This window comes from Anguilla rostrata, chromosome 2 (assembly GCF_018555375.3).
Source record: "Anguilla rostrata isolate EN2019 chromosome 2, ASM1855537v3, whole genome shotgun sequence".
In the NCBI taxonomy this organism is placed as follows: domain Eukaryota; kingdom Metazoa; phylum Chordata; class Actinopteri; order Anguilliformes; family Anguillidae; genus Anguilla; species Anguilla rostrata.
Genome location: NC_057934.1, coordinates 10,716,388 through 10,740,809, shown reverse-complemented (window position 1 = coordinate 10,740,809; position 24,422 = coordinate 10,716,388). Strand labels below are relative to the sequence as shown.

General features: G+C 46.1%; 1 protein-coding gene across 7 annotated transcripts in view; it reads right to left on the bottom strand.

The window, feature by feature from the left end:
- plce1 (phospholipase C, epsilon 1) overlaps positions 1 to 24,422 on the bottom strand; it is an 82,360-nt gene that overhangs the window by 15,411 nt on the left and 42,527 nt on the right. For 2 of the 7 annotated variants that reach the window (XM_064319386.1, XM_064319422.1), the window contains exons 5-24: positions 18,755 to 19,071; positions 13,169 to 13,314; positions 11,702 to 11,960; positions 11,100 to 11,308; positions 9,023 to 9,064; positions 7,886 to 8,519; positions 7,338 to 7,499; positions 7,126 to 7,243; positions 6,516 to 6,678; positions 5,671 to 5,793; positions 5,364 to 5,500; positions 4,910 to 5,148; positions 4,716 to 4,777; positions 4,408 to 4,573; positions 3,901 to 4,008; positions 3,659 to 3,775; positions 3,302 to 3,460; positions 3,014 to 3,143; positions 2,368 to 2,409; positions 104 to 225 (exon numbers count right to left, since the gene is read on the bottom strand). In XM_064319386.1, coding sequence (XP_064175456.1) covers positions 104 to 225; positions 2,368 to 2,409; positions 3,014 to 3,143; positions 3,302 to 3,460; positions 3,659 to 3,775; positions 3,901 to 4,008; positions 4,408 to 4,573; positions 4,716 to 4,777; positions 4,910 to 5,148; positions 5,364 to 5,500; positions 5,671 to 5,793; positions 6,516 to 6,678; positions 7,126 to 7,243; positions 7,338 to 7,499; positions 7,886 to 8,519; positions 9,023 to 9,064; positions 11,100 to 11,308; positions 11,702 to 11,960; positions 13,169 to 13,314; positions 18,755 to 19,071 — 3,455 coding nt within the window. The remainder of the gene's footprint in view (positions 1 to 103; positions 226 to 2,367; positions 2,410 to 3,013; positions 3,144 to 3,301; positions 3,461 to 3,658; positions 3,776 to 3,900; positions 4,009 to 4,407; positions 4,574 to 4,715; positions 4,778 to 4,909; positions 5,149 to 5,363; positions 5,501 to 5,670; positions 5,794 to 6,515; positions 6,679 to 7,125; positions 7,244 to 7,337; positions 7,500 to 7,885; positions 8,520 to 9,022; positions 9,065 to 11,099; positions 11,309 to 11,701; positions 11,961 to 13,168; positions 13,315 to 18,754; positions 19,072 to 24,422) is intronic. The other 5 variants (XM_064319406.1, XM_064319433.1, XM_064319396.1 and 2 more) reach the window with 4 other exon arrangements.

Below are 24,422 nucleotides of genomic sequence, written 5' to 3'. Positions count from 1 at the left end.
CCACATGCCGGACTTCCGATGTGTGTGTCTTGGAGAAGAGAGCTGCCCTGAAATAACAATTGCTTGCAGAGAACTGGGCATCACCCAGCTGAGTCATACGCACCTTCCCTTTGCTCTGAGTGGAGCTGTCTGCTTTCTTCATCCTCTTCGGCATCTCGTCGTTGGACTCGTACTGGAGCTTGTCGCTGGATGACTTCCCCTCTGGCCGATCGTCCAGGATATTATCTACAAGAACACATTTTGGGAATGTTTTGGTCAGGTGAATGTCTTGTAGAAGAATGCGTTAAATTTACAAACGGTACATGAACAGCACTAAAAGATGGTAAATGTATACTATAAAGCTGTACAATGGTGGACACCACTTTGTCAGGGGAACAAAAAAAGTTCTGCTTTTCATTTGCACATACGGTACATAGCTTTGTCTGGCCTGCCTCTTGTTGGAGACAGAGATGGATGGGAGTCTAAGAGCTTTAGTTCAGCAATAATGTAGCAGTTTGTCCCCTAGTGAAAAATAACAGTGACCTTGGAATTACAGGAACACAGAGGACTCAAGCCTCACTTTCCATGCACGCCCACCACCACAGCGTCAAACATATGACCATGGATGACAGAATCACCGTCAAAGCAGATATTTGCTGGGTGACTATGCGCATTGCATCAGTATCGCTGCAGCATTCTTTATAATAATAATTTCCATCTCATATATTTATTGTTTTTCATAAATCTGACCAACTATCTGTTCTAAGGGCCATCGGGGTAGGCGTCCATACTGTATTTGTTTTCGTATCTCACAAAGCTCTGGTTACATAGGATGGAGGCTTTTCCCAGGAGAGGGTTGGAAACATTTGGTTTCTGCAAAAGGAGCACAGGGCCTGAGAAACCAGATGTCTTTGTTTTTTCCTGGTGAGCCATCGCCACTAGCAAGGTCGAGACCTTTTCAAACACAGCGCTGATGGGGGTGGCGTGTTTACACTACACTGCCCAGTGTGTATCTAAAACAGATTGGAGGAGAAAGGCAAACACTGTGTAACCAACCCGCACTTTTGCCTAGGTGATGCCAAGTCCCTCACCCCATCTCTTCAAAGGCCTGATATAAAACAGGTTCTTTTCCTTTTAGTGCCATCATACACACACTTCCACGGCAAGCCAACTTTCCGCTCTATTAATACTGCTAATATTTATATCAATTAATATTGAATGAGATGTTATATACAGTATATAAATAGGCTTTTGTTAATAAATAGGCTTTTATACACTACATGACCAAAAGTATGTGGACACTGGAAAATCACACCCATATGTGCTTGTTGAACATCTCATTCCAAAACCATGGGCATTAATACGGAGCTGGTCCACCCTTTGCTGCTATAACAGCCTCCATGCTTCTGGGAGGGCTTTCCACTGGATTTTGGAACATGGTTGCAGGGATTTGCTTCCATTCAGCTACAAGAGCATTAGTGAGGCTGGGCACCGATGTTGGGTGATAAGGCGTGGCTCGTAGTCTGCATTCCAATTCATCCCAAAGGTGTTCGATGGGGTCGAGGTCATGGCTCTGTGCAGGCCAGTCAAGTTCTTCCACAACAAACTCGGCAAACCATTGCATTATGGACCTGTGCATGAGGGCATTGTCATGATGAAACAGGAAAGGGGCTTCCTCAAACTGATGTCACAAAGTTGGAAGCACACAGTTTTCTAGAATGTCATTGTATATTGTAGCATTAAGATTTCCCTTCACTGGAACTAAGGGGCTAAGCCCAAACCATGAACGACAGCCCCAGACCATTATTCCTCCTTCACCAACTTTACAAATGGCACTATGCATTCGGGAAGGTAGCGTTCTCCTGGCATTTGCCAAAGCCAGATTTGTCCATCAGACTGAAGCCTGATTCATCACTCCAGAAAACTTGTTTCCATGATTTTTATGCGCTACGCGCTTCAGCACTCGGCAGTTCCGTTCTGTGAGCTTGTGTGGCCTACCGCTTTGTGGCTGAGATGTTGTTGCTCTAGCAGGGCAGAAATCTGACGAACTGACTTGCTGGAAAGGTGGTATCCTACAATACTGCCACATTGAGTGTCACTGAGCTCTTCAGTACGACCCATTCTACTGTCAATGTTTGTCTATGGAGATATCGTGTCTAATCTAGATTTTATGCACCTGCTAGCAATGGTTGTGGCTGAAGTAGCCAAACCCACTAATTAGAAGGATGTCCACATACTTTTGGCTATGTAGTATATATATTAACCGCACAATACAGGCTGATTCATGCATGGTGGTTAATGGCACACAACAGGCACCCACAACATGAGACCACTGCACGTATGGAGCAACATGCAAAGAAACCGCCTGACACAGAGTGCTGCTTTTACCTTCCTGTCCACAAGGGGCAGTAGTGGCAGTGAGGACGTCAGCTAAAGAGGAACAGTCAGATAGGGAGTAAGAGCAGAAAGAACCGCAGATGCACCAGTATACCAACAAAGTGAACCCACTTCATTGGAGGTTTTACGTCCATGGCGTTAAAAGTAAAAAGCAGGAAAGAGAAAGTTAATAACACATTTGACTTCACTTCAGAGGGCAAAGCCATGTAGCGTAAATGATCTGAAATTCTACAGCGAGGAGACCAAAGTTCCTCCTGCCGTTTACATCAATTACATGGAAATCAAATAATGCTGAAGAATCATGCTTTGCACGAAGCTCACAGAAACCTATTATATGGTCGACACTGCTCTTTATCTACTGATATAAAAGAGAGCTTGACACCAATTTATTTCAGAAGCCTTTAGTGGTAACTTGCTATAATGGATTCCAACAACAGTGTCCCCTTTTAGTTTGGTATCAATACCATAAATACAGAGCTTTGCCTTTTGTTAAAAAGCAAGTGGGTTAGTTGGAGTGTTGAAGAGTGCAGTAAATTAAGGCCCTTTCTCTAATCTGGGTTAAGACGTGGCTTGGAACAAATTGACATTAAACGGTCAGAGCACTAGGGGTGTGTGGAGAAGAGTTATTGTCACCCACCATCAGAAAGGGACTCGTAGTCATAGTCATACTCATCTTCCTCCTCCTCCTCATCCTCATTGTTGCCAGGGGAACTGCTGGCCGAGGTGCCGTTGCTAGCCTGCGCCTGCATGTGGGCCAGCTGGTGTGCCTGTTTACATGGGAAACAGTGATGTCAGAGGAGCCGGAATGGCCGTCCGGGCGGCTCTTAAGAGTGCCGGCGGAACGTTAGCCACGCTCGCCTGAGCTGGATCAACACGGGAGCGTGATAAGGGGCTGCCGTTGATCCTTCACTCTGGGCCGCATCACCTTCTGTTTGAGAATGTCCACGGGGGCCTGGTGCGCTTTCAGCTTCTTGTTCTTTAAGAGGATCTTGCCCCTCAGCTGCAGAGGGGAGGGGAGCAGGGGGTCATCGGAGAAATCGCTCTCGAACAGGAACTTCGTCACTAGCTTGTCCCCAAACACCGTCTTCAAAGAAGAAAGGAAAACAAGCAAAAAGCAAAACTGATGGGAATCTGCACGAGCACAAATAGCCGGGCCAAATGCAAGGATCATTATTGCTGCAATTATACAACATCAAAGCTGGATAGGACGATATGGGGGAAAAAAAAAGAAAATACAAGAAACAATCAAAATATTTTTGCTGTCTCAGCCCATCGAGTGTACCTTGAAGATTTCTGCCATTTTCCGTTGCTGGGGCAAGGAGCAGTGGTTTTCAATGGACAGAATGACAGGCATGTCAGAATTGACGAATGCTGTCCGGTTAATGGCCTCCACAACATCCTGCAAGAAAACACAGGCCCAAAGTGAGGGGAAAAAAATGCATTTGTGAACTGCGTGTTCCAAACTCTAAAAAACTTTGAATCTCCTATCAGACAAAAGGACACAGTGCCAGCATGGACAGCCACCTTGAAGGGGATCTTGGTAGTCAGGGTGTGACCGTGGTAAATAATGGGCATCCCGTCGTCTCCGTCCCAGCAGTCCAGCTCCACACTCCTGCAGCCCAGAAGCAGCACCTGAGGGGGAGCCAACAGCCTGTTATTATCCAAAACTAAAAATGAGAGGAACCATGGAGATACCCGCTATCATTTACTGAGGTACCTCTGCTGCCAAAAACTCCCAACACAAAAAGACATTGGAATCAAAACAGTATGGCATTTAGAATAACAGAAGAAGCCTGCATGGTTCCAAAACCATCAGGTCCCAGGGGAGTTTGGAAGCATGCTCAAAGGGGTTAGACAAATCATCTCTTGCAAAGCCGCTCTTATTTTCCAGAGCGACTGCAGCCGATCTTAAGGAAACATGACCATTTTGGAAGGGTGACATTGCCTGGAGCTCAGAAGCTACTGAGAGGCCGTAGGGTACAGAGTGACTCCATCCATTAATGCAAAATCCAGGCAGCCCGGCTTCCTCACCTGGCTGTAGAGCTCCACGGAGGACTCTCCCTTCAGCTGGTGACCCGTGAGGTACGTGTTGTGTGAGGAGGCGATGTAATAATAGGACAGTGGGTACTGAAGGTCTTCTTCATCCACCTGAGACTCCTCGCATTTGGACGCAAAGTTGTCCTTGTCCATCAAAAACCTGCAGAGAGATTTTGAAACAAATTTGGTGAAAATCCACAGCATTCTCAAAAACAATAGTACCCCCTTAATACGCAGACACAGACACACACACACATATGGTATCATTTCATAATCATTTCATCACTCAAAACTATACCAACCTTGCAAAACCCTCAAAAGACATCCAGCCCATCTGGCGCATGCTCACAGATGGCTCAAATTTCTGAAAGAAAAGTGAATAAACAAAAATACAAGAGACTTATATGATGAACTAAAATAGCTATCGCAGGTACGAGAAAGATGGGAGAGATATTGAGAATGACGGCGGCCTGCTGGGTAACGTAGTTCTTCCCACCTGGATGATGCTGAGGATCTCATCATAGGTGAGGTGCTCCCCCTGGCAGTTGACAAGGAAGTCATTGAGCTGCAGGATGTCCATGCCCAGAACCCCCAGGGAGGCACTCTCCACGCCCGTGCCATTGGTCACAATGCTGGCCGCCGCAATGGCATCCGAGATCTGCTTCTGGTTGTCCGACATCTGCTGCCTGGTCCGGATGAAGAGGCCCAAGTCAGAGCCGTTGCGTGTCAGGAGGTCTGTGGATTAAAAACAGGCAGCCTTACATGCCTCATTCCATCTGCCAAAGTCCACTGTCATCCTCCACAATGCGTGAACCTAATGGCACGCAAAACATTTAAAGTATCAGAAGGACCAACACAGTTATGTCGGCTTAGCAAACTCTGGTAGAATTTTGCCCTGGATATAAGACAGTAAAGCACAGGCAGGGATAGGGGAAGGGACGGGTACGCACCAAGGTCAGGCTGCAGCCCGGTGACCTTGTCATCAATTCTCAGGTTTGTGTAGAGGGGAGCAGATTCTTGGGCAGAGCGGCTACAGGGCACAGCGTAAGCATCAAACAAGTCCTTAAGGTCCTTCCGGCTTCGAATGCTGCAGATCCAAGAGAGGCAACATTTACCACGCGTGATTAAAGACTGACTTACATACAACCATTCCTCACTTTACATTCATCACCAACTAACTGAATCACTGAGACAGCATAAAGGTGCTATGCATGTAGTCCATAACTGTAAATGGCTAAGGAAGATAAGATGAAATACCTGAAGGACTTGAAGAGCTCCACGAACTCGGTGAAGCTCATGATGCTGTCGGAGATCATGAAGTTCTGAAAGCCCCTGAGGCAGCCCTTCCCCCGCCCGTGCCAGCTACGGCTGCTCCAGGCCCTAGAGGGAGAGGAACAGGACACAGGCGAAACATCACTCGTGATGGCGGGAACTCGCCGGGAGACACGGATCACGCTCTCAAACACCTGCGGCCTGTTTGCGGACAGGGCTCTCGACGTTCAAGTGCCATCTTTTATGATCCAACAGAAATGTTCCCGAGGTTCAAATGGTGCAGGCAAAAAGCCGGCTTGCATCTCTGAGTTGTTCTCTCATGTGGAGCCTGGCTCCATACAAATGAAAGGGATAGGCTGGGAGTTTGAAGTGTAAATAAGCTGCGTGTCATGTCGTAAAATATCAAATAATCAAAATCAACACTAATGGGTTTAGTAATAGACGCTTTTTAACTTTCTCCGAAAGGTAGTGCCTTTTGATCATTCTTTTTTATATGTGTAAGTCCATTTTGGTCATTCTTTTTCATACGTATAAGAACCCAGATCCAAAGAGTACGCTTTATTGCCAGTTTCTTTTTCCATTCAAAAGAAGAGTTCCAATAGTATGTCTTCTTTTCAAAATATGAAACATTTGAGTCACTGAGAGGAAAAAAGTCAAAGTTGAGTCAAAGCTGGATTTTGGCTCAACATTCCTCTTAAACGGTCATGTGGACCCTGATTTTTTTGCAGAGACAGTGAATGAGACAGTGGAGATACAGTGACTATGAAACCCATAGGAGGATTCAGGTGTGAATATGAGACCTGTAGCAGGACTCCGGGGTGATGGCTTACCCTGTCTGAGGTTTGGAGCCGGAGGGCAGGATGGGGGAGGAGAGTGGCCGGGCGGGGGTGGAGGAGCACATGCTGGAGGAGGAGGAGGAGGAGCCACTGGGGGACTGGCCTTTACTAGCCGACAAGGACAGGGGTCCGGGGAGGCCCAGGGCACTGCCATCTTCTAGAGAGAAATGCACGAGTACACGTGAGTATACCCTGAGCAAACTGAAAAATATAATGTAGCACACTATGATCATGACTGGATGAACCAGTTTGAAGAGAATGTCACATATGTTCTCCTGTGAACATGGGCTACTTTTTTCTTTTTTCTTAAATATGATGAAAAAACTAACATCCTCAACTACTGTACCACAATTATTTCCCAATAGATTAGGCCTCAGACAAAATGAACAAAGAGACACGTGTGTATTTTTCCCAGGAATGAGAAAGCTTCTTGAGCCCAGCATTGCTTAGACTTCAATCCTGTGTAATCCAATGTGAAGTCCAGTTGGTTCGTTTTTGTTTAATCTGATGAACAGAGCACCAAATAAGAGAAAAGCTAAGAGCATTAGATTAGTAAATTCAGATAGGTACTCTTCCCTGGGAGGACAGTGTTGAGGCGACTCACCCTGCTCCTCCGGATCCACGCTGTCAGTGGGGTCCGACCCGCTCCGGCCCAGGGACTCCTTACAGCTCCTGGTCTTCCGCGACGCCATTTCATCGTCCGTGGCGTCCCCGCTGTCACCCTGCGGGATCCACGTGGAGCGCACTCAGTGGGATCCATGACACACACAAATCAAGCAAGCGGCAGAAAAGGGTTCCGGGTTAAAGGTTCCTTACCCTCATGAGGGCCTTCTTCTTTTTCTTGGTGGTGTTAATTCCCAGGGGGCTGTTCTTCTGCGCGCCAGGCTTCTCCGTGCTTGAAGTGCCCATGTTCCAGCGACGGCCTCCGAACAGCTCTATGGCCTGGGCCAGCGTTGGGCCCTCATACCTGCAGTCCTCCTGTAAGCACCAACACTACTCTGTCACCAGTCTGAAAATGGGAATTCCTGTGCATTTGATTTGTTTATTGTTTCACCATTCACCAGTGGGAGGCTGGGTGGTGGTTCAGGGGTGGGTTGTGGGGGAGAAAACCATATACAATTTAGGGCTACAGGGGTGACATACCCACACGTAAAAAACGGACCTTTTACATTGGATGATGGTAAGCAATCATAAAACGAAAACCAAGCACCACAAGTTTAGAATATTTTCTGGAAGATACTCTCAAAATGCCCCCCAGTGGGTGTGACTGGAATGTACAGGTTCTGCTGTTCATGGAAAAAAAAGTCATTGATGTGCTTTCTACAACTGAAGGTACAGTACACAAACCAATCTAAAATGAGTACCTGATAGATGCTAATATACTGTCTCCTCAGCCACTGAAGCCTCTGGTCAGGAAACCTCTTCATTTTCCTCACCGCGCTGACGAGCTCTTTCAGCCCGTCGTACAGCATGCGGGCTGTGAACTTGGGGGCCACAAAGTGCAGGAGCTTGTTGTCGGTTGTGTTGAGGCCGTAGAGCAGGGTGATTCCGTTCTCCTCCTGGGTCATGTTGCACAGCTTGTTCTGCAGGCACACGGCGTGGATGTCCACTGCCGGGTGGCCCATGAAGACGGCCTTCACGACGGAAATGTCCAGAAAGCCCTCTGTCAGGCCGTTGAGCACCACCTGCCCGAAGTACTGGGGCTTGCAGTTGCTGAGGCCGCTGCTCTGGGGCCGGGCCCAGGTCAGGAAGCAGTTGTCGGGCTGCAGCCGCAGGAAGCAGCGGGCCGTCAGGTGGGACTCCTGGTCGAAGTGGATGACGGTGGACCCCTGCAGGAGAAACTGGTGGACATCGGCCTGGATGGAGAGCACGTACCAGGGGATGAGCTCCGTCCCGTGGGTGAAGGCCTTCTGCGTCTCCTCCACCCCCTGGAACTCCACCTCCTTGGCCTGTTCTGACAAATCTCCATCTGAGTCCGAGAGGTCCCCCACTATGAACCTGAGGGCCAATCAGGAAAAGCTTTGGTCAAGGAGAAAATCACAGGTAGTCCTAATGGCCAATCAAGAAAGACTAGTCAAGCAGAGAAACACAGACGCTCCTAAGGGCCAACCAGAAAAGGTTTTAGTCAAGCAAGGAAAAAAAGATGACCCAGAGGGCCAATCAGGAAAGATACTGGTCAAGCATTGATACACAGAAGAATGCATGCAACTTTTGAACAAAAACCAAGTGAGCTTGGAAGTGCTGTCTTCAGTCTTAACAACAATGGGGTTACCAGTAGGTGAAATTACATCAGCCATGATAAAATCCCAAAAAACCTCCTCATAAGCAAATTACTCTCACTCAGCAAGCACCTGTATGCACACTTGTATGCAAGTGTACTTCTGCAGTAGCCAAAAAGGTACATGCAAGAAAGGCATTTTCAGTACAGCACTGTATTTTTTATTTCTCAAAAAAAAACCAAAGCAATGCAGCTATGGAGCCCAGAAACTCAACAGACTTACAAGACGTGGCTTGAATCGGATGTTTTCCTGACAGGGAGTGAACTATGATGGAAGGATGAGGAAGAAAGGTGAAGAGAGGAGTCAGAAAAGTGTCAAGATTAAAACATCAGGAAGATGCAAGAAAGGCAGCCAGAGGAGCTTGGCAGGAAGCTTGGCTCTCCGGAGTAACTTCTCTAGAACTTATCGGAGCCCCCAAAATAACCAGCACTGGATACAAAGAGCAGCACAGACCCTGAGAAGTTCCAGAGTGAACCGGACACTAATTAATAACGGACCCAAAGGCCTCCTGACACATCGTGTGTAAAACACTGAGGACAAACAGAGCTCCATTTCAGCTTTTGGACAAACCTCTGGGAAACCCATTTCTCATCATTTCATTAATAAAAACAACATCTAGTCCAACTTTTCCTGTTTACATTTCTCATAATTACTTCATAAGTTTCTGTGTTGCAGCTTGTTTGAGAGGAACACTGTGCTAAATTTGGCTTGATGGATTCAGACAAAAATATAATTGTGAATTCCAAAGACAAAATCTTGATTGTGGTGGAGTTTTTTTTATTTAGCTTTCTTGATTCTGTATCCCTTAAAATTATAGCATGAAAGTGTTAAAACAATTTTTAATTATTTCAATGGCTTAAGAAATGACTTGGAAGTGGAGGCAATTAAGGGTATTAGCAACATTGCAACATGGATGACCAAAGGTTAGTTTGATTTAATGACGTACAGACGGGGCAGCGAGGTTGCACGTCCAGCTGAAGCACTCGTTCTCAGTGCCTCTCCTCATCATCTTGAATCAAATCCGGACTGTTCTGGCGCAGACTGCGGGCAGCAACCTTTCAGGTCGGTACGTGATTGGCCACGGGGTTTGTTCAGCAGGATAACCCCCCCCCCCCAACCTCATCTGGCAAGAGCGGCTCCTCCGGTCGATCGAGCACCTGCTGCGAATGCAATCTTCCAGCACAATGACTGCACCGCTCGGCTGGGTGCACTGAAAAGTGGTGGGCGGCTACACGCGTTTCAGAGGACACGTGCCTGTCCAGAGTGCTCTCCTCTCTCCCGAATTGATTGGCCATTCCAACGACGGGATAACCAGACAAGCAATTTACCTCAAGCAGGAGTTTGAAGCGAGTCTTCGGCCCACCCGACATGGCGTGACGAGCGCCTCAACACTCCTTTAATAACCTTGCCTCCGATCCGTCCAGGAGATCTCAGCTAATTGGTTCTCTGCTGGTTCTCTGCTGAGAACAGTTCTCACGGCAGTGTCCCCCGCCCCCCCCCCCCCAGCTTCAATCAAACGTGCTAAACCGAGAATGAAAGAAATGAAAGTGCCACGAGGGTGAAGGCTAGCAGTCTGACTCAGAGCGCTTCAGCCCAGCCAAGGTCCATTTGCGCACGTGGCATCCAAGGGACGTACCTTACAGCATGGCACTCTGTGCTATCTCTGTGAATCGCCAGCCTCTGTCACACTGAAACAAGCAGAGAGCCCTTGCTCCATTCATTTACTTCCAATGTAACAAGTATTATAATTTTTTTTTTTGGTTTGATTTAATCTTCCCAAGACGGATGAGTGTTATTATACCAACGCTGTGTGCAACAGGCTCATGTCCTTATTTATGGCCTCATTAGCTTTTCGCAGTAAAGTCACAGTTGACTTGGAAGAGAAGGAGAGCAGATGGAGACGGAAGGGCAGTGCTGTCGTGCAGTGTGTAACTGTCAGGGACAGGCAGTTCCTTACTCCCCTGTCAGTGCTGAGTAATTCAGGGGTCCATGTCTCAGGACAGGCCAACTGGATTGATGAAGAACGGCCGCTGGTTTAACTACGCTGTTCTTTTAAATGGCTGACAAACCGTTTCCACTGAATTTTTTTTTTTTTTGCTAGAGCTCATAGAAAAGGCACACAAAATGGACCGATTAAACAAACTAGCTTCCCGAAAATACTAGCGAGAGCTCACAAATATGCGTTAGACTCGATACAGGAAGCCAGCTTCAAACAGAGTCTTAAAAAAAACTAAGCATGAAGCATCGTTAAGTATCGCAATTTGACATGAAAATGAAGGAAATACAGAAAGAATCTTACTGGTTCCTGCTCCTCTCTTTGAAGGAGTTCTTGCGGGAGGAGGTGCCCTCGCGCCCGCTGTCCTCCCCCTCCTCCGACTCCAGGCTGCGGTTGCAGCTGCGGATGGTCTGCAGGATATTGCTGACCGTGGCCTCCTTCTCGGGGTTGTTGAGGCCGTCCTTCCCCGCCCGCTGCAGGAAGTTGTCCTGGCCGTTGTAGTCTGTGACAAACTGCAGAGCACAGGCGTCTCAGTCGGCGCCGGGCCAGGCCAGGCCAGGCCAGACCAGGCCAGGGCAAGCAAGGTCAGGAGCGAGGCCAGCGCTCTCAGAATGCTTCCCGGCATGAAACACCAGAGAAAAACACCAGGCTCTCGGTCGACCACTAGCATAAATAATCAGCATTAGGGTCGTGGTGGTATTGGACCTACACATTAAATTATAAACATAAACAGCAAGCGAGGGTCAAGGAGGATACACAGTGCATTAAAATTTAAGGTAAACAACATGTAGTATATGAATTTTCATGACATAAGTTGCTAGTCTTGCCTACCGTCTTGCCTACAGTTTGGAAACCTCTAGGCTAGGAAAATGTCATGAGCCGTAAGAAACGGGCCCCGGCCTTACCTCGATGGAGTCCTCCTGGGCGTCGAATTTGGGGCGGAGGCTGATCAGGCTGGCGGAGCCGTCGAGAGCGTCGCTGAGCTCCTTGAGGAAGACGCCGCAGAAGGGCACCACCTTGCAGCCGGGGATGTTGAGGGCGCGGTTCACCATCTTTCGGTACTCGGACGAGGACTCGTGCTGCGCCATGGCGTCCTTCAGGTTGCGCATGGTCTCGATGTCCGACTGGTCCATGAACTGCCACATCTTCAGCACCTTACGGGACCTGGCCAAACAGGCGTTCAACCCAGTCACTGAACCCCGCCCTCAAACACACAGGCAACGTGAGACTCTCTATTGCCATGGACTGACACCGACTCCTACAGTACATGCCACCACAGATCTCTAAACAGCACACAAAAAATAACGGAATCATGATCCCAGTGGATAGATAGAGTTTATACAGCCAAGAGAGTTGAGCAGAACGCAGTAGACAAGCAAAGCGCTTCCTGACGGCTTCCATTTCCTCTCTCGCAACCGTACTTCATGCCAAATTAGATAAACACAATAACTCTCCCAGGTTACCATGGCTAATGTTTACTCTGAAGCAGTTGTGTGAATGAACAAAAAAAAAGAAAAAGAGAAAGAAGTGGACCGGACCACTGGAAAAGCCAGCAATGGCTTCCTTGCATTTCAGCCCTCCACGGTAATTGCCGCAGATCCATAATTCAGACTTGAATAAAGTACAACATTCAGACACCGCTGTGCCCCTGCCAGCGGCCGCGGAAGATCAAAGTGCCAGCGTTAATGCGCAGCGCTGCAATGCGATCTGCTGCGGAGCCTACTGTTCCCTTTTAGTGGAGCTATGCAGGGCCCCCAGCTCCGCGTCGCCCTGCCAAGAACTCCATCACTGCCCTCCTACAGAGGCTCTCTGAGCCCTGCTAAGAACCCCACAGCAGAGTTACAGTCATCTTGGAACCTTGCTTACCCTGGCACAAAAAATACTGTACAGAAAAGCACTTTATAAAGAAAATGCAACATTGTTAATGTTGTTGTTGTTGATGATGTCATTGTTGTTGTTACTGTTATTCTGGCTTTCTACATAGTTGAACTTGCCCAGATCTTCACCTGACCCTGCCGATGACTGAAAGGGCATTGTGTTGCAGCACAGTCATCCTGGACTTTACCAAACTCCACTGTAGAGAGGGAGCTGCTTTTAAGGTTGCCCGCGCAAAACTTCATTACACCGCCTCAGCACCCCCCCCCCCCCGCGCGACCTGGTCATGACCCGTTTAAGCACTCCATCAGAACCTCGTAGATTTCCCTAAGCTTTACCAGATTCCTATCTGAGCTGTGCCAAGAACTCCATCGAAGGAAACTGAAGCTGCCCTGAGCACTGCCTGATCCTGCCAAGTATACCATCAAAGCCTCCGCAGATTCCCCGAGGCTTACCAAGAAGCCCATAACAATGTTACGGTCATCCTGATCCCCCACCTGAGGCCGGCCAAGAATTCCATCACGGCGTTGTAGTTGCCCATGTTCCAGCAGCACTTGGCGACATGGACCAGGTGGGAGAAGACCTCACGCTTTTCTTCCATGGAGCCAGCTGTCAGGATCAGCCAGGTTACCCAGGAGCTCACCTGGAGGTCACACAAGCCAAGAGTCAGCCCACAGCCCTGGGACTCAAGTGTACTTGAACACAGCTGAACAGAGCCAAAAATATATTTTATAGACTGCGGATACCTATAGAGGGCGCCTTAAAAAAGGTTGTGTAAATAAAATATAAACCCTGGTTTGAAAGATTTATATCCTGAAATCCTGAGCATAAGGGGATAGTAAAACACTGGTTTGGAAAACAAGTTACAGAACATTTGGATCCTTTGAAATATATGAAATACCAGTTTAAGACCATTTTCCCAGAGTTACAGCAGACACAAAACTACTTTTCTGTTGTCCTGTGTCTTCTGAACACAGACTGACCGACATACACACACACACATGCACACACACACACACACAGACACACATGCACACACAACATACATGAAATATAAGGCTCTCATTGAATTGCTACATCCATTTGTGTGTATAATCCTGTTTAAATAGCTCCTTTGTTCCTGCTAAGGAAAATCACAGGTTAGTAGTTCAGTGTTCTACAGTGACTTGGGGGGATAACATACTTATGGCAGCCACTGCATTTAACACATCCAAATAAAAAGTCTTTTCCCCTAACCAAATCAATGCGGAACCGAAAATATTATTATTTTTTTTTTTTTTTATGAAAAAGAGTGCTGGGTGGGTGGGGGGTGGGGGGGTAGTACTCATATCAAGTATCCACTCTGGCAAGGGAGACACTTGCTTGGAATAAAAATGCTGGAGAAAATTGAGATTTTACTGAAGCAACAAAACAAAGCAATTCCAATGAAAACAAATTAAACATAAATGAAAACACTTACGTGTAATTTAAAGCAGATAATTTAAAAATCAACCTGGTAGCATTATGTAAGCCCTTAGCAATGGACACCACATCACTGCCAATATTTGAATGCTCTGCCCTTTCCTGACCCAAGCACTCTCATGGATTCCGTAATGAAAATATTGTTTTATTGGGCTCCTGAGTGTTTCAGACAGTAATGCATTCTCCATCAGTGCAGAACAAACCCTAAAGCTGAGATATCACAGGTCTGAGCCTCAGAATAGCCCACCAGGAGCACGATGGGTTAAATTTGAGTTCTACAGGTTGCTGCTGCATGGATAACAGTCAGCAACATGCCATACACTAACAGGCTGTTACCTCCACTCCAAGTGGTGCTAGCTCTCCTGTAGTACTGTGGGAACTGCCGTAAGAAAACTAGCAGCTCATGGATTAGTGTGCCAGAGGTATGCATCTACTTCAGCTGTAGTGCTCTTAATGTGGGGTAAGGGTGACAGAACAATAACTCAAGAGCCACACTGGGCAAAATTGGGGAGAAAAATTAGGAAGGACAAATAAAATATTTTAGAAAATGAAAACTTGTCAATTTCTCCCTGGTTAAGCGAAAAACAGAATACTTTCCCCTCGCTTATGTGTTCAGTGTTAACATGATAAATAAGTCACATTACTGAACACAAAACATTGGCCAAGAGCAGGAACGAATATTTGCCCGCTGTTGTAAAGCGGCTAAGATGCGATACAGAAACAATTAGATTACGCAAAGAGTTCCACAGATTCCCAAGAGTGAGTAGGACAGTCCAACTTGTGTCATCTCTCTGGCATTCTTCTGGCGAGCCCACCGCACTAGGATTACATACACGGAGACATGTCAGCTGGCTTGTGCTGGGAAGGGGGAAACAAACTTCCCAGATATCAGTTTACAAGGTTATGCAAGAGGGCCAAAACCTCCATGAGATGAACATCAGAGACCAGAAACACAGAGAAAACAATATCGGTGACGTCGTTTTATTCGTGGTCCAAAAAAAAGAGAAAAGAAAAAAAAAAAAGAAAGCCTTGATGCGGCATCACTTGAATGGTTTGATGGTTTATGCAACTGGCCCTGCACTGCACCGCACACACCCAACCACCCACCTCAACCCCCCACGCAATAACAGGGAAAATGGCCAGCAGCAACCATGTCATCAGGGGATGCATTTATCACAGTGCAACATTCTAAGAGTCAGCACAAACAGACAAGGGGTGATCAGACAATGCTCGCCCACATCCATCATCCTGGGGTCTGAACGGAGACGGACAGAATACCAACAGGGCTTCAGTGCCCAGGATTATCACCAGCTTTCCACGACTTTTAACACCAGCTAAAAAGGCACTGCAGTACATTGCGCCATTCCCTTTTTTGTCATTTCTCGCCGTGTTCAAATGCAGCAGTAGCCAGCGTGGATTAGCCAACGTGGATTAGCGTACATACTTGGCAAGGGGATGGAAGCTCCTGAATCCACGTCCCAGAAACTGTTGTGCTTATTTAGGTGCCAGCGGTATTAATAGGAGCAGGAGACATGTCTGCAGTCTGACATGGATAACACAGGGCTTCATTAACCTGGTGAAGGTATGACATCACCATGTTTGCCCTGATCCTGGTTACATACAAAATGTCCCAGCAGGGAGAGGTTTTTTTAAACACCCTGCTTTAGACCGCCTGGTGCCGAGAGTGCATGCCAGCCACCTGTGATCTTTTCATGGAGTGAAACAGTGCAAGAGAGGCACGCAACTAAACGGATTTTAAAGGAATTAAGACAAGAACGGGCTTCCCAACATTGAAATAGAAACCATACCGCCAAGTATTTTTGTTACGAAACTAAAAATTCTGGACTATTTATAGATGTTCCCTCACAAAGGGTGACCGAGCACATAAAGTGTCAGTACAGTGCAGAAGAGTAGAGACAGTGGTGTTCACGTTGCAAAGAGGCACCTGTACAGTTCCGCATGAACACTACTAAATCACTAGAAGTGCCCAGAATCAAATCCTCTGCTCCCCCCACCCCCATTTGAACTATCTCATAATTTTTGAGTAATTAGTTCTAAAAAAAAAGCACCATAAATACTAGAGCAGAGCCCGCCAGACAGAGGAATTATATTCCTATAGGATTATTGCACCTTTGGTCTGATTTCATGGGCTAGAAATTCCAAACAGACGTGGAATCTACTGTCAAGATGCTCTGGATAAGAGCAAGGGTAACCGTGGCTAATTTAAAAAAAAACTAATTAACATATGACATAATGTAGTCAGACACCGCAGTCAAAACTGCTGCTGTATGTGTTTGTCCATGTGGAATGTTTGTGTCATTACAATCCTGTCATGTGTAAAATGTATTATGTACGGTGTCTGAGAAAGAAACTGTCCAATACCTCAAAAAAACTGTTAAAAAAAGGCTTCTAAAAGTACATGGTTAGCTTCCTGACGTAATTGTTGTATGATGAATTTTGGCTGAAAGCTGTGTTTTCCAGTCTTCATTGGAAGTGCACTTTTCAATTCACACCTATTATTACGGATACCTTTCTATCACTGGTGATGGAGTGACATGGGCTAGCTCCATGGTTACACTCCAGGTGTCCAGGTTTCTGTCAATTTCTGTTGTGGGCACAGAGATGTCCATCTCTGGGTCTGAGTTTATGCAAAATGGCATTTCAGAAATGGCTACCGCTTCTCTCTAAACGAAAATCAGCGTTCATGAAACATTAAAAATTGTCAGCTCCAAATTTTTTGTGTCTCATATACAAAAAAAAACCATAATAGCAAAAAATCGTTTGGCTGCCTGTGAATATTTTTAATTACTGTGAATATCACTCCATGCCTCTTAACAAAGGTCAGTAATCCAATCAAACAGACAGCTTTATGTCATGGCGTCATATAATTACAGTTTAATGTGCAGCACTCGATGCTAAAAACCACCTAGAGCGTGTCAATAACCATGCCAGCCAAATAAATCAGAGTACGGTTATTAATTCATGATGGAACTTTCGTTCCACAGGTGACATTAATTCTCCAGCCATGTCTCCATCAGCAAGATTCTGACTCAACTCACTCATTGTCTTTTCTCTACAATCTCTACCATATGGGTATGATGGGCTACAGATGAGTGAATGACTGAGGTAAATGGACTAGTGAAAGCTACCAATCAGAGACAAAGATAATGAGAACAAGATGGACTGAACACCAAGGGACATTCGTAATAAATAATGATGCAACCATGTAATCGCTATCAAATTATGATCCCCGAAGATCAATGATGTAACGCAACATCTGACAACAAAATGGTGCTTGGATCAAAATTTATATGAACGGCCTGCTTAACATTTGCAAATCAAAGAGCGATTAAAACAGACCGAGCTGACTTTGACAGCATGAGGCTGGGGAATTTGTTTCGGTTAATTAAGTTCAGCGCTGCCTCCCAAAACACTTTGCAAAATTATCCATAATATTATTATGTGAAATTACCATAACGATATGAGTTGTTCAATGGCTTTTGTGGTTTTGTGGTTGCATGTTTGTGTACATTTCTTATTTACTTTGAGATCACAAATTGTATTTACCCAACAGTATGGGCTGATCGTGTGGTATTATATATGTGATTGGCTGAGGAGAAAAACAACTAAGAAACCAATACAAGTTTGAGATTCAGTAATTTCTCATTATGTCAATGCAATTTGCTTGCAATTAATATCCTATAATAGATAAGCAGGCAAGTGTGCACTAAAATAAGCTTCATGTCATGAGCAGTTTAAGGCTTTTCACAACAACCTGTCCCCGATCATTTGGTCTACTGGCGGTCACAGACCTATGATGTCATCTCCAATTACGGCATATATTACAAATAACAAATACTTCCAGCTCTGTTCCATCATTGATGGACAAAACTGTTTATATCATTTTAAAAATACATTTCAATATTCTCACAAACAAAAGCAACACAGGGGCTTCTGCAGTACACGTTTTAGCCAAAAAGACAAATTTTGTGGAAACAGTTAGGCTACACCAAGGAATCAAAAACATAACTGTGCTGCAATTCAATTTCAAAACCTTTGTACTGAGGAAAACTATAAAAGGTTTCCTTGCTAATTAAAGATCTACTATGTCAAAAATGTGCACTATTCTGTACAGCCATTGACAGTCAAAAACAAAATCAATGAAAGAATCACTGGAATAACTAGGAGAGTTCATTTTCATCAACTTAATGAAAAACTATTTTTCCATTTCTCACTCACCACTATGAAGTGATGTTGGCACACGTCCATTTCATCTCCCTTTCAACTCTAAAAGGCAGGCCGGCCTTGATAGCACGAGGCTGTTTAGCACTGGCCGATGCCGTGACCTTTCGACCGGCCCGGGCAGAAGTTCTGCTCGCGTTCTCAAAGCTGGACCGCAAATATCCCGCCACTGCAAAAACCATTCACACAGGGGATGACGCCAAGGCTAACCTCGCACGTATTCATGCCCAATCAAGGGATACAACGCCTTCACCGAATGGCATTATGTTACAAGTGGATCAGGAAAAGTGTCTCTTTTTTTTTTTAGAAAGGAGAAGCGCGCAGGACACGCTTTTAAGAGCGTGGGATCGGGCTACGCGCGGAACCTCGTCCTCCCTCACCTCGTTGAAGCGGGTGACCAGGTCCTCCACGCCGTTGCGGCGGCTGCTCTGGGTGGGCATGGTGGGGGCGGACAGGGAGGCCTTGAGGTGCGGGTGGCGCTTGTGGCACTCGGGCGTGCCCAGGTCGCGGGTGAGGAAGCAGAGGTAGTCGAGGGGGAAGACGCGCTGGTACAGCTGCTGCTCCTGCTCCGTCAGGATGCTGGCGATCTCCTCGGGGAACTGCACCAGGTGCTGCAGGTCCGCCAGCTCCTTGCTGATGCCCGCCACGCTGACGGGCATGACGTTGGACGCCGCCACTGCGCCGCACAGCTGGCGTTCTGTGGGCAGACAAGCATAGGGGCATGTCAGCAGAGCATGTGACAAATGTGCAGGACTGTTGCGTACAACATGTTAATGACATGCATGGCTAACATGAATACTCGCTAATATTTAAGGATGTGTCTAATTTGTATGTACTAATGTACGTATGTATGCACTTATCTATGTACGTATACATGCATGTATGTGTATACACACACACACTTCAAATGTTCCCATGAAAACTACTAATGTCACATGTACTGTAGCTCTCAAGTCATATCAGTGGTCACCCAAAATAAAATACTTGAGTCTGATCCAAGTCCAGGCTTTCAAGACATAAAACCCGTGCATCTGCGGCTAACTGCAAGCGCAAACCAAACGCAGCAGGGGAGTCAGGAGCGGGTCTGACTACGCTTAAATCTGACGTCCTGACGTGCGTGCGCGAGCAGTGTTTTCGTGTCCCGACTGCTGGGCTCCTCATCTCGGGTCATACGAGGAGAACAGTGTGTGCAGGAGCCACGCTGGGATGGTGAGATAGATGCTAATATGGACGACGTCAGTCAACAAACCTGCCATTCAGAAGTTCCGAGTTCCCCTGCGGATGTAAGAAAGGAGGCTGCAGTTGCTAGCATACTGTTCAAGAAAGGAATGGTGTTTATAAAGTCTTTACACTCTATATAGAATTTTGTCTATACTCTACTAGTTTACTGAGAAATGTAGTGTGAAAGTGTGGATTTGGAGGCAACACAGAATCTGTGAACTGCTGTGTAGCTGAGAAGGGCAATACTCAGACAACACAAGTGTCATAAATTAAGGAAACGGAAATTGAAAATTGAATTATGGGCAGTGAGTGGCGTGAGGAGCACTGGACTTTGGATCTTCAGGTTGGTGCTGCAAATCCCAGGTGGGTTTCTGTGGTACCCTTAAGCAAGGCTATTTACCTTCCCCTGAGAATCCAGATGGACAAGTGCTGACATTCAATGCAGCAAAGAAGTACTGCCCTATAAGCTATGATATACCAAGTGAACAAAGGCCTTGCACATGGAGAACTTGGGCTGTTCAATAATACACCTGAGACTTTTTCAAAATGAAGGCTTAAAAGTTTTTGAAGTATATTTTTTTCATTTGAATAAACAAAATGTTAAAAATAACCTTCATTTATTGATATTACATTACATTATTGGCATTTGGCATATGCTCTTATCCAGAGCGACTAATAATAAAAACACAAGGGAAGGCCAGGAATCAGTGAAATAGCTCCACAGAGAAGGAAATAACACATTAAGAGGAAAAAAGGGCTAAATGCTAGACTCTAGCTGATAACTTGTCAAATATCCTGACAAACATTGGCTACTAAAATTATACAAGCAAAAAGCCAATAGCAACAGTGATATGCAATGTTTTACTGATATCTGAAAAAAGGTCTCTATTTATTTATCTTTATTGCAATTTACAGGTCTGGATAAATTATCAATAACATGGTAAAAATGTGGTCAAGCTAAATTACCTTAACCTCTCCAGAGTTTCTGGCTCATTGCACAGAAACAAAGGACTAAGTAACACTTATACTGAAACACAGATAATGAAGCCTTGCTATAAAGCAATACCTATCTTTATTTCCACCAACGAATAGGGTAGGGATAGAGAGATAGGGAAATGAACTGTGATAAACATGCAGGCTGCACATGCAGTCCAGAAATTCCCAGGTGGAGGTGACAACAGTTTGAAATACCCAGAATCTTCATTTCAGCTAATCCTTCATTAACTGCCTATGGAAGGCCCACAGATAGAATTAGCATTCATTATCCAAGGATGATAAGGTTCATCTCCTAATGTCGGCCCTACTCTCATGAGAAAAAAACTATACAAAATTGGTCACCAGGAGCACTGTTAACTATAAAGAAATAAAAATGGAGAGAACAGACTGCCAGTTTCACATTTCAATTGAAAGCCATGTCAAAATGTTGTCTAATGAAAAATAACGTGGTGTCCCTCTGCAACAATGGGACAACAATGGGATAGAAGCTTCTAGAATTCTATCAAATTACCATTCTGAAACTGACCAGGGAAGAGGCTTTAATAATCTGAAATACCTGACGCCAGGATTACTGACAGACTCCCCCCACCCCCCACCCCAACAGCACAAGGCATAAATCTTTGGAATAAATAGCAAATAAGGAGATTGCTCTGAGCACTAGTATCAGTACCTCTGCCTCTTAATTCAATGAATTCAAGCGCTAGAAGAAGAGAGACACAGCACGCCCGCATCAGCTGCACCTAATCCGTCACCGTAATCGACGCGCTGCTTGCCATGCACCTGCTCAATCCACGCAGTTCCAGAGTGTTCCGTCCAGCCGCTGGGCCTTCAGCACAGTTTAAACAGATTTTTGACAATATCAAACAATAAAAATATGAACGGCTGTAGTTTGCTTATGAAAATGTAACAGATGGCCTAAAAGCTCCTCGCTGTATTGTGTGCCACCTTTTGATGTAAAACAAATCGCCTAGGTGAAAAAAATATTTCAAAATTCATTATGCTGCAAATAACACGCTCTAAAAAAGGTCTCCATCTGATCTTTATTTATTTCCTGCTCTAAATGCATGAAGCAGAAACAAAAGGGGATACTCGACTTTATTTTCATTGCTAATTTCACCGAAAATCCTGCTTCCCCGTTAACAAACCTACCTGACCGCACTTCCTCTGGTGCGTCACATTGCGTCCTCAGACACACTTCCTCTGTCTCAAAGGGTCTTTTCACAGAGCTCACTGCCCCGAAACCAGACAGGCAGCGGGGTACTGAAAGATTTTGGAGATTAAATTGTTATTCTGATGAATAGAGGGGAGCATCAGTTCTGATGACTCACTGGAGAGGCCACTTCGCAAGGGGGCACCTGCCATTGTATTGGAATAATCATTACGGTCTAGTCAGAGCCTTCGTCAAAACAAACACAGGGCACGCAGCCCCCTTGGTCAGCCATGCAGCGAATGGCTGAAGGGGCTCGGCTTTGTAACAGTGCCGAGGAGAGATGCTCTCGCACATCAGCATAAAGATAAAACTGTAAAGCATTCGACAGCTACAATGTGTGCTACTGTTTGAGTAAGTTCTCTATCCTAGCAAATAACCTTGAGCATGTGTGTGTGTGTGTGTGTGTGTGTGTGTGTGTGTGTGTGTGTGTTTATGTGTGTGTGTTTTTGTGCTTGTCTGTTTACATGATGACAGGCAGATATATAGGGACTAGCACTAGCACTTATATGTGTACACATGTTAAATAATGCAAAATTACCTCCTGAAAGGCTAGTACCAACAGAAGCCACATACTGTGATTCCTAACATTCACCCCACTTTGCTTCAGATGACCTCTTGGTAGCCAAATTAAAAGACATTCGTATCATTTTACTCCAACAGAAATAGGCACGGTTATGATTCATTACAATTCTGCATGTGCAAGGCATATAAATACATGTACAGGGCTTACAACACAACTGTCACTCAGTCACAGAGACCATTTACTACAACTAACGTTCAGATGAGTAACTGTACAATCCCACAACTCCACACCCCAAACACGCACTGGGATCCGAGTTCAGAAAATTGCTGAATCTTTTTCAAAAGCAGCGCAGACGCATCTAATGAAGTTGCCAGCTTCCCAGCCACGTAAAAGTGAACCAAAAACCACAAAGCTAAAGGCGATGCCTTCGTTTCGGTTCCTTTCGGCACTCAGACCGACGTGAAGCTGTGCTGCCGCTGTGCTGCCGTCCCTCAGCGCAAGGTGCCTTACCTCCAGTATCCCGCTAACGAGAAATAGCCGCGGAAATCAGTTCACAGAACGCGCCAGCGAGGGGAAGGAACGGAGAAGGGAAAGCTTCGCTATCTACTTTGTGAGAGAAATAAACGACACGTTTCAAGGACGCGCAGAGCCCGCGGGGGGGGGGAGAGAAGAGAGGTAAGAGAGAAGTGCGCACTCACTGATGAGCCGGTAGTCCATCCTCTGAGAGTGCTTCATTTGGCGACAGGACGGAGGAGCCGGGGCATCCGGCGACGCACACTTGTCCGCGCGGGGGTCTAACTGGCAGGCAGCAGTCGCTGAGCTCTGCGCTGCCGGGAGCTGACGCGCTGCATAACTAACGTCCGCTGCCGTTGGATCCCGAACCAGCCCCCCCCACCGCCCCCCCTCACCACCCCCCACCCCTACCCCCCCACCACCACCACGCTGCGAGGTCGGGTTACCCGCAGATGAAAGCGGCAGTCAGAGCCGCTCCACAGAGAGGAAATCAGGCATCTAAATATTCGCTCCTGGCCTTTTAAGGCCCAGAGAGAAGGTTTGCAGGGAAAATGCCTTCTGAAAGGGACGAGGTCGCTGTCTAATGAGCGCGGGGTTGCTACAGTCCAAAGAGGGTCCCAAATGACCTTTCGCCATTGTGCTCTTTCAGTAAACGATGACGGACGACTCCCTGGATATTACACCGGCATTACCAGCGTTTGTGTTATCAGGCTTGTCGCGAATGAGGGAGGATTGTGTATACGAACCCTTTGAGCGGTGCGTGTGAAATGAGGCAGCAAAAAAAAGACACTGGAAATTTAACAACAATGACGCAAGATGGCAACATTAAAAATTCATCAACTATTTTCTTAAATGGAATGCACTAAAATCTGGTGTTAAAATTTAATAGCGAAGGCTTTTGCCTGAGTTCAAAACATCACCATCCAAAAACCACACTCCAAAGTACCGCACAATCCAAATATATGCATAAGTCAGAGCTGAAAACACTCACCTTCTACCTGAAAAAGTTTTAGCTTCTCAACTGAGTGCAACCGCAATATAAAAAAATGCAATCATGTTACTTCATCTGCAGAATGCACTCCATCGATAGATTCCACGTTGGGATCAATTCAGCAGACATTACTTTACCTCAACTCTCTCACTCCAACAACCTGACTCTGTACAGAATGAGGAAACATTACACGCTGCCGACAATTTATTCATCTTCTCCCCGCCTCCACCAAAAAAAAAAAAAAAAAAACCCTACAGGAGCTTTATAACCTGACTAAGCAAAGACAAGAACAGTGCTATTGTTTGCCAGCACATGCTCTTTCTCAAAACAAACCGCACGTTGTCCGACAGGACAGTATTTTAGGAGTACCCTCGGCGGCTGCCAAAAGGCAACATAAACATCAATGGGGTCCGGAGCTTGTGCAGTGCAGAGTCCTTCGACAGCGAGCCTCGCTGTTTGACATGGTCCGAAAAAGCTAGTTTGTCAAACGATTGCCGTTCCCTTCTCCAGCCTGGCTAACAGTTGTGTCCTGAGGAGGTATTCAAAGCACGCGAGCTTAACCTTGACCCTGCCGCACACGCCGGCTTCCTCCAG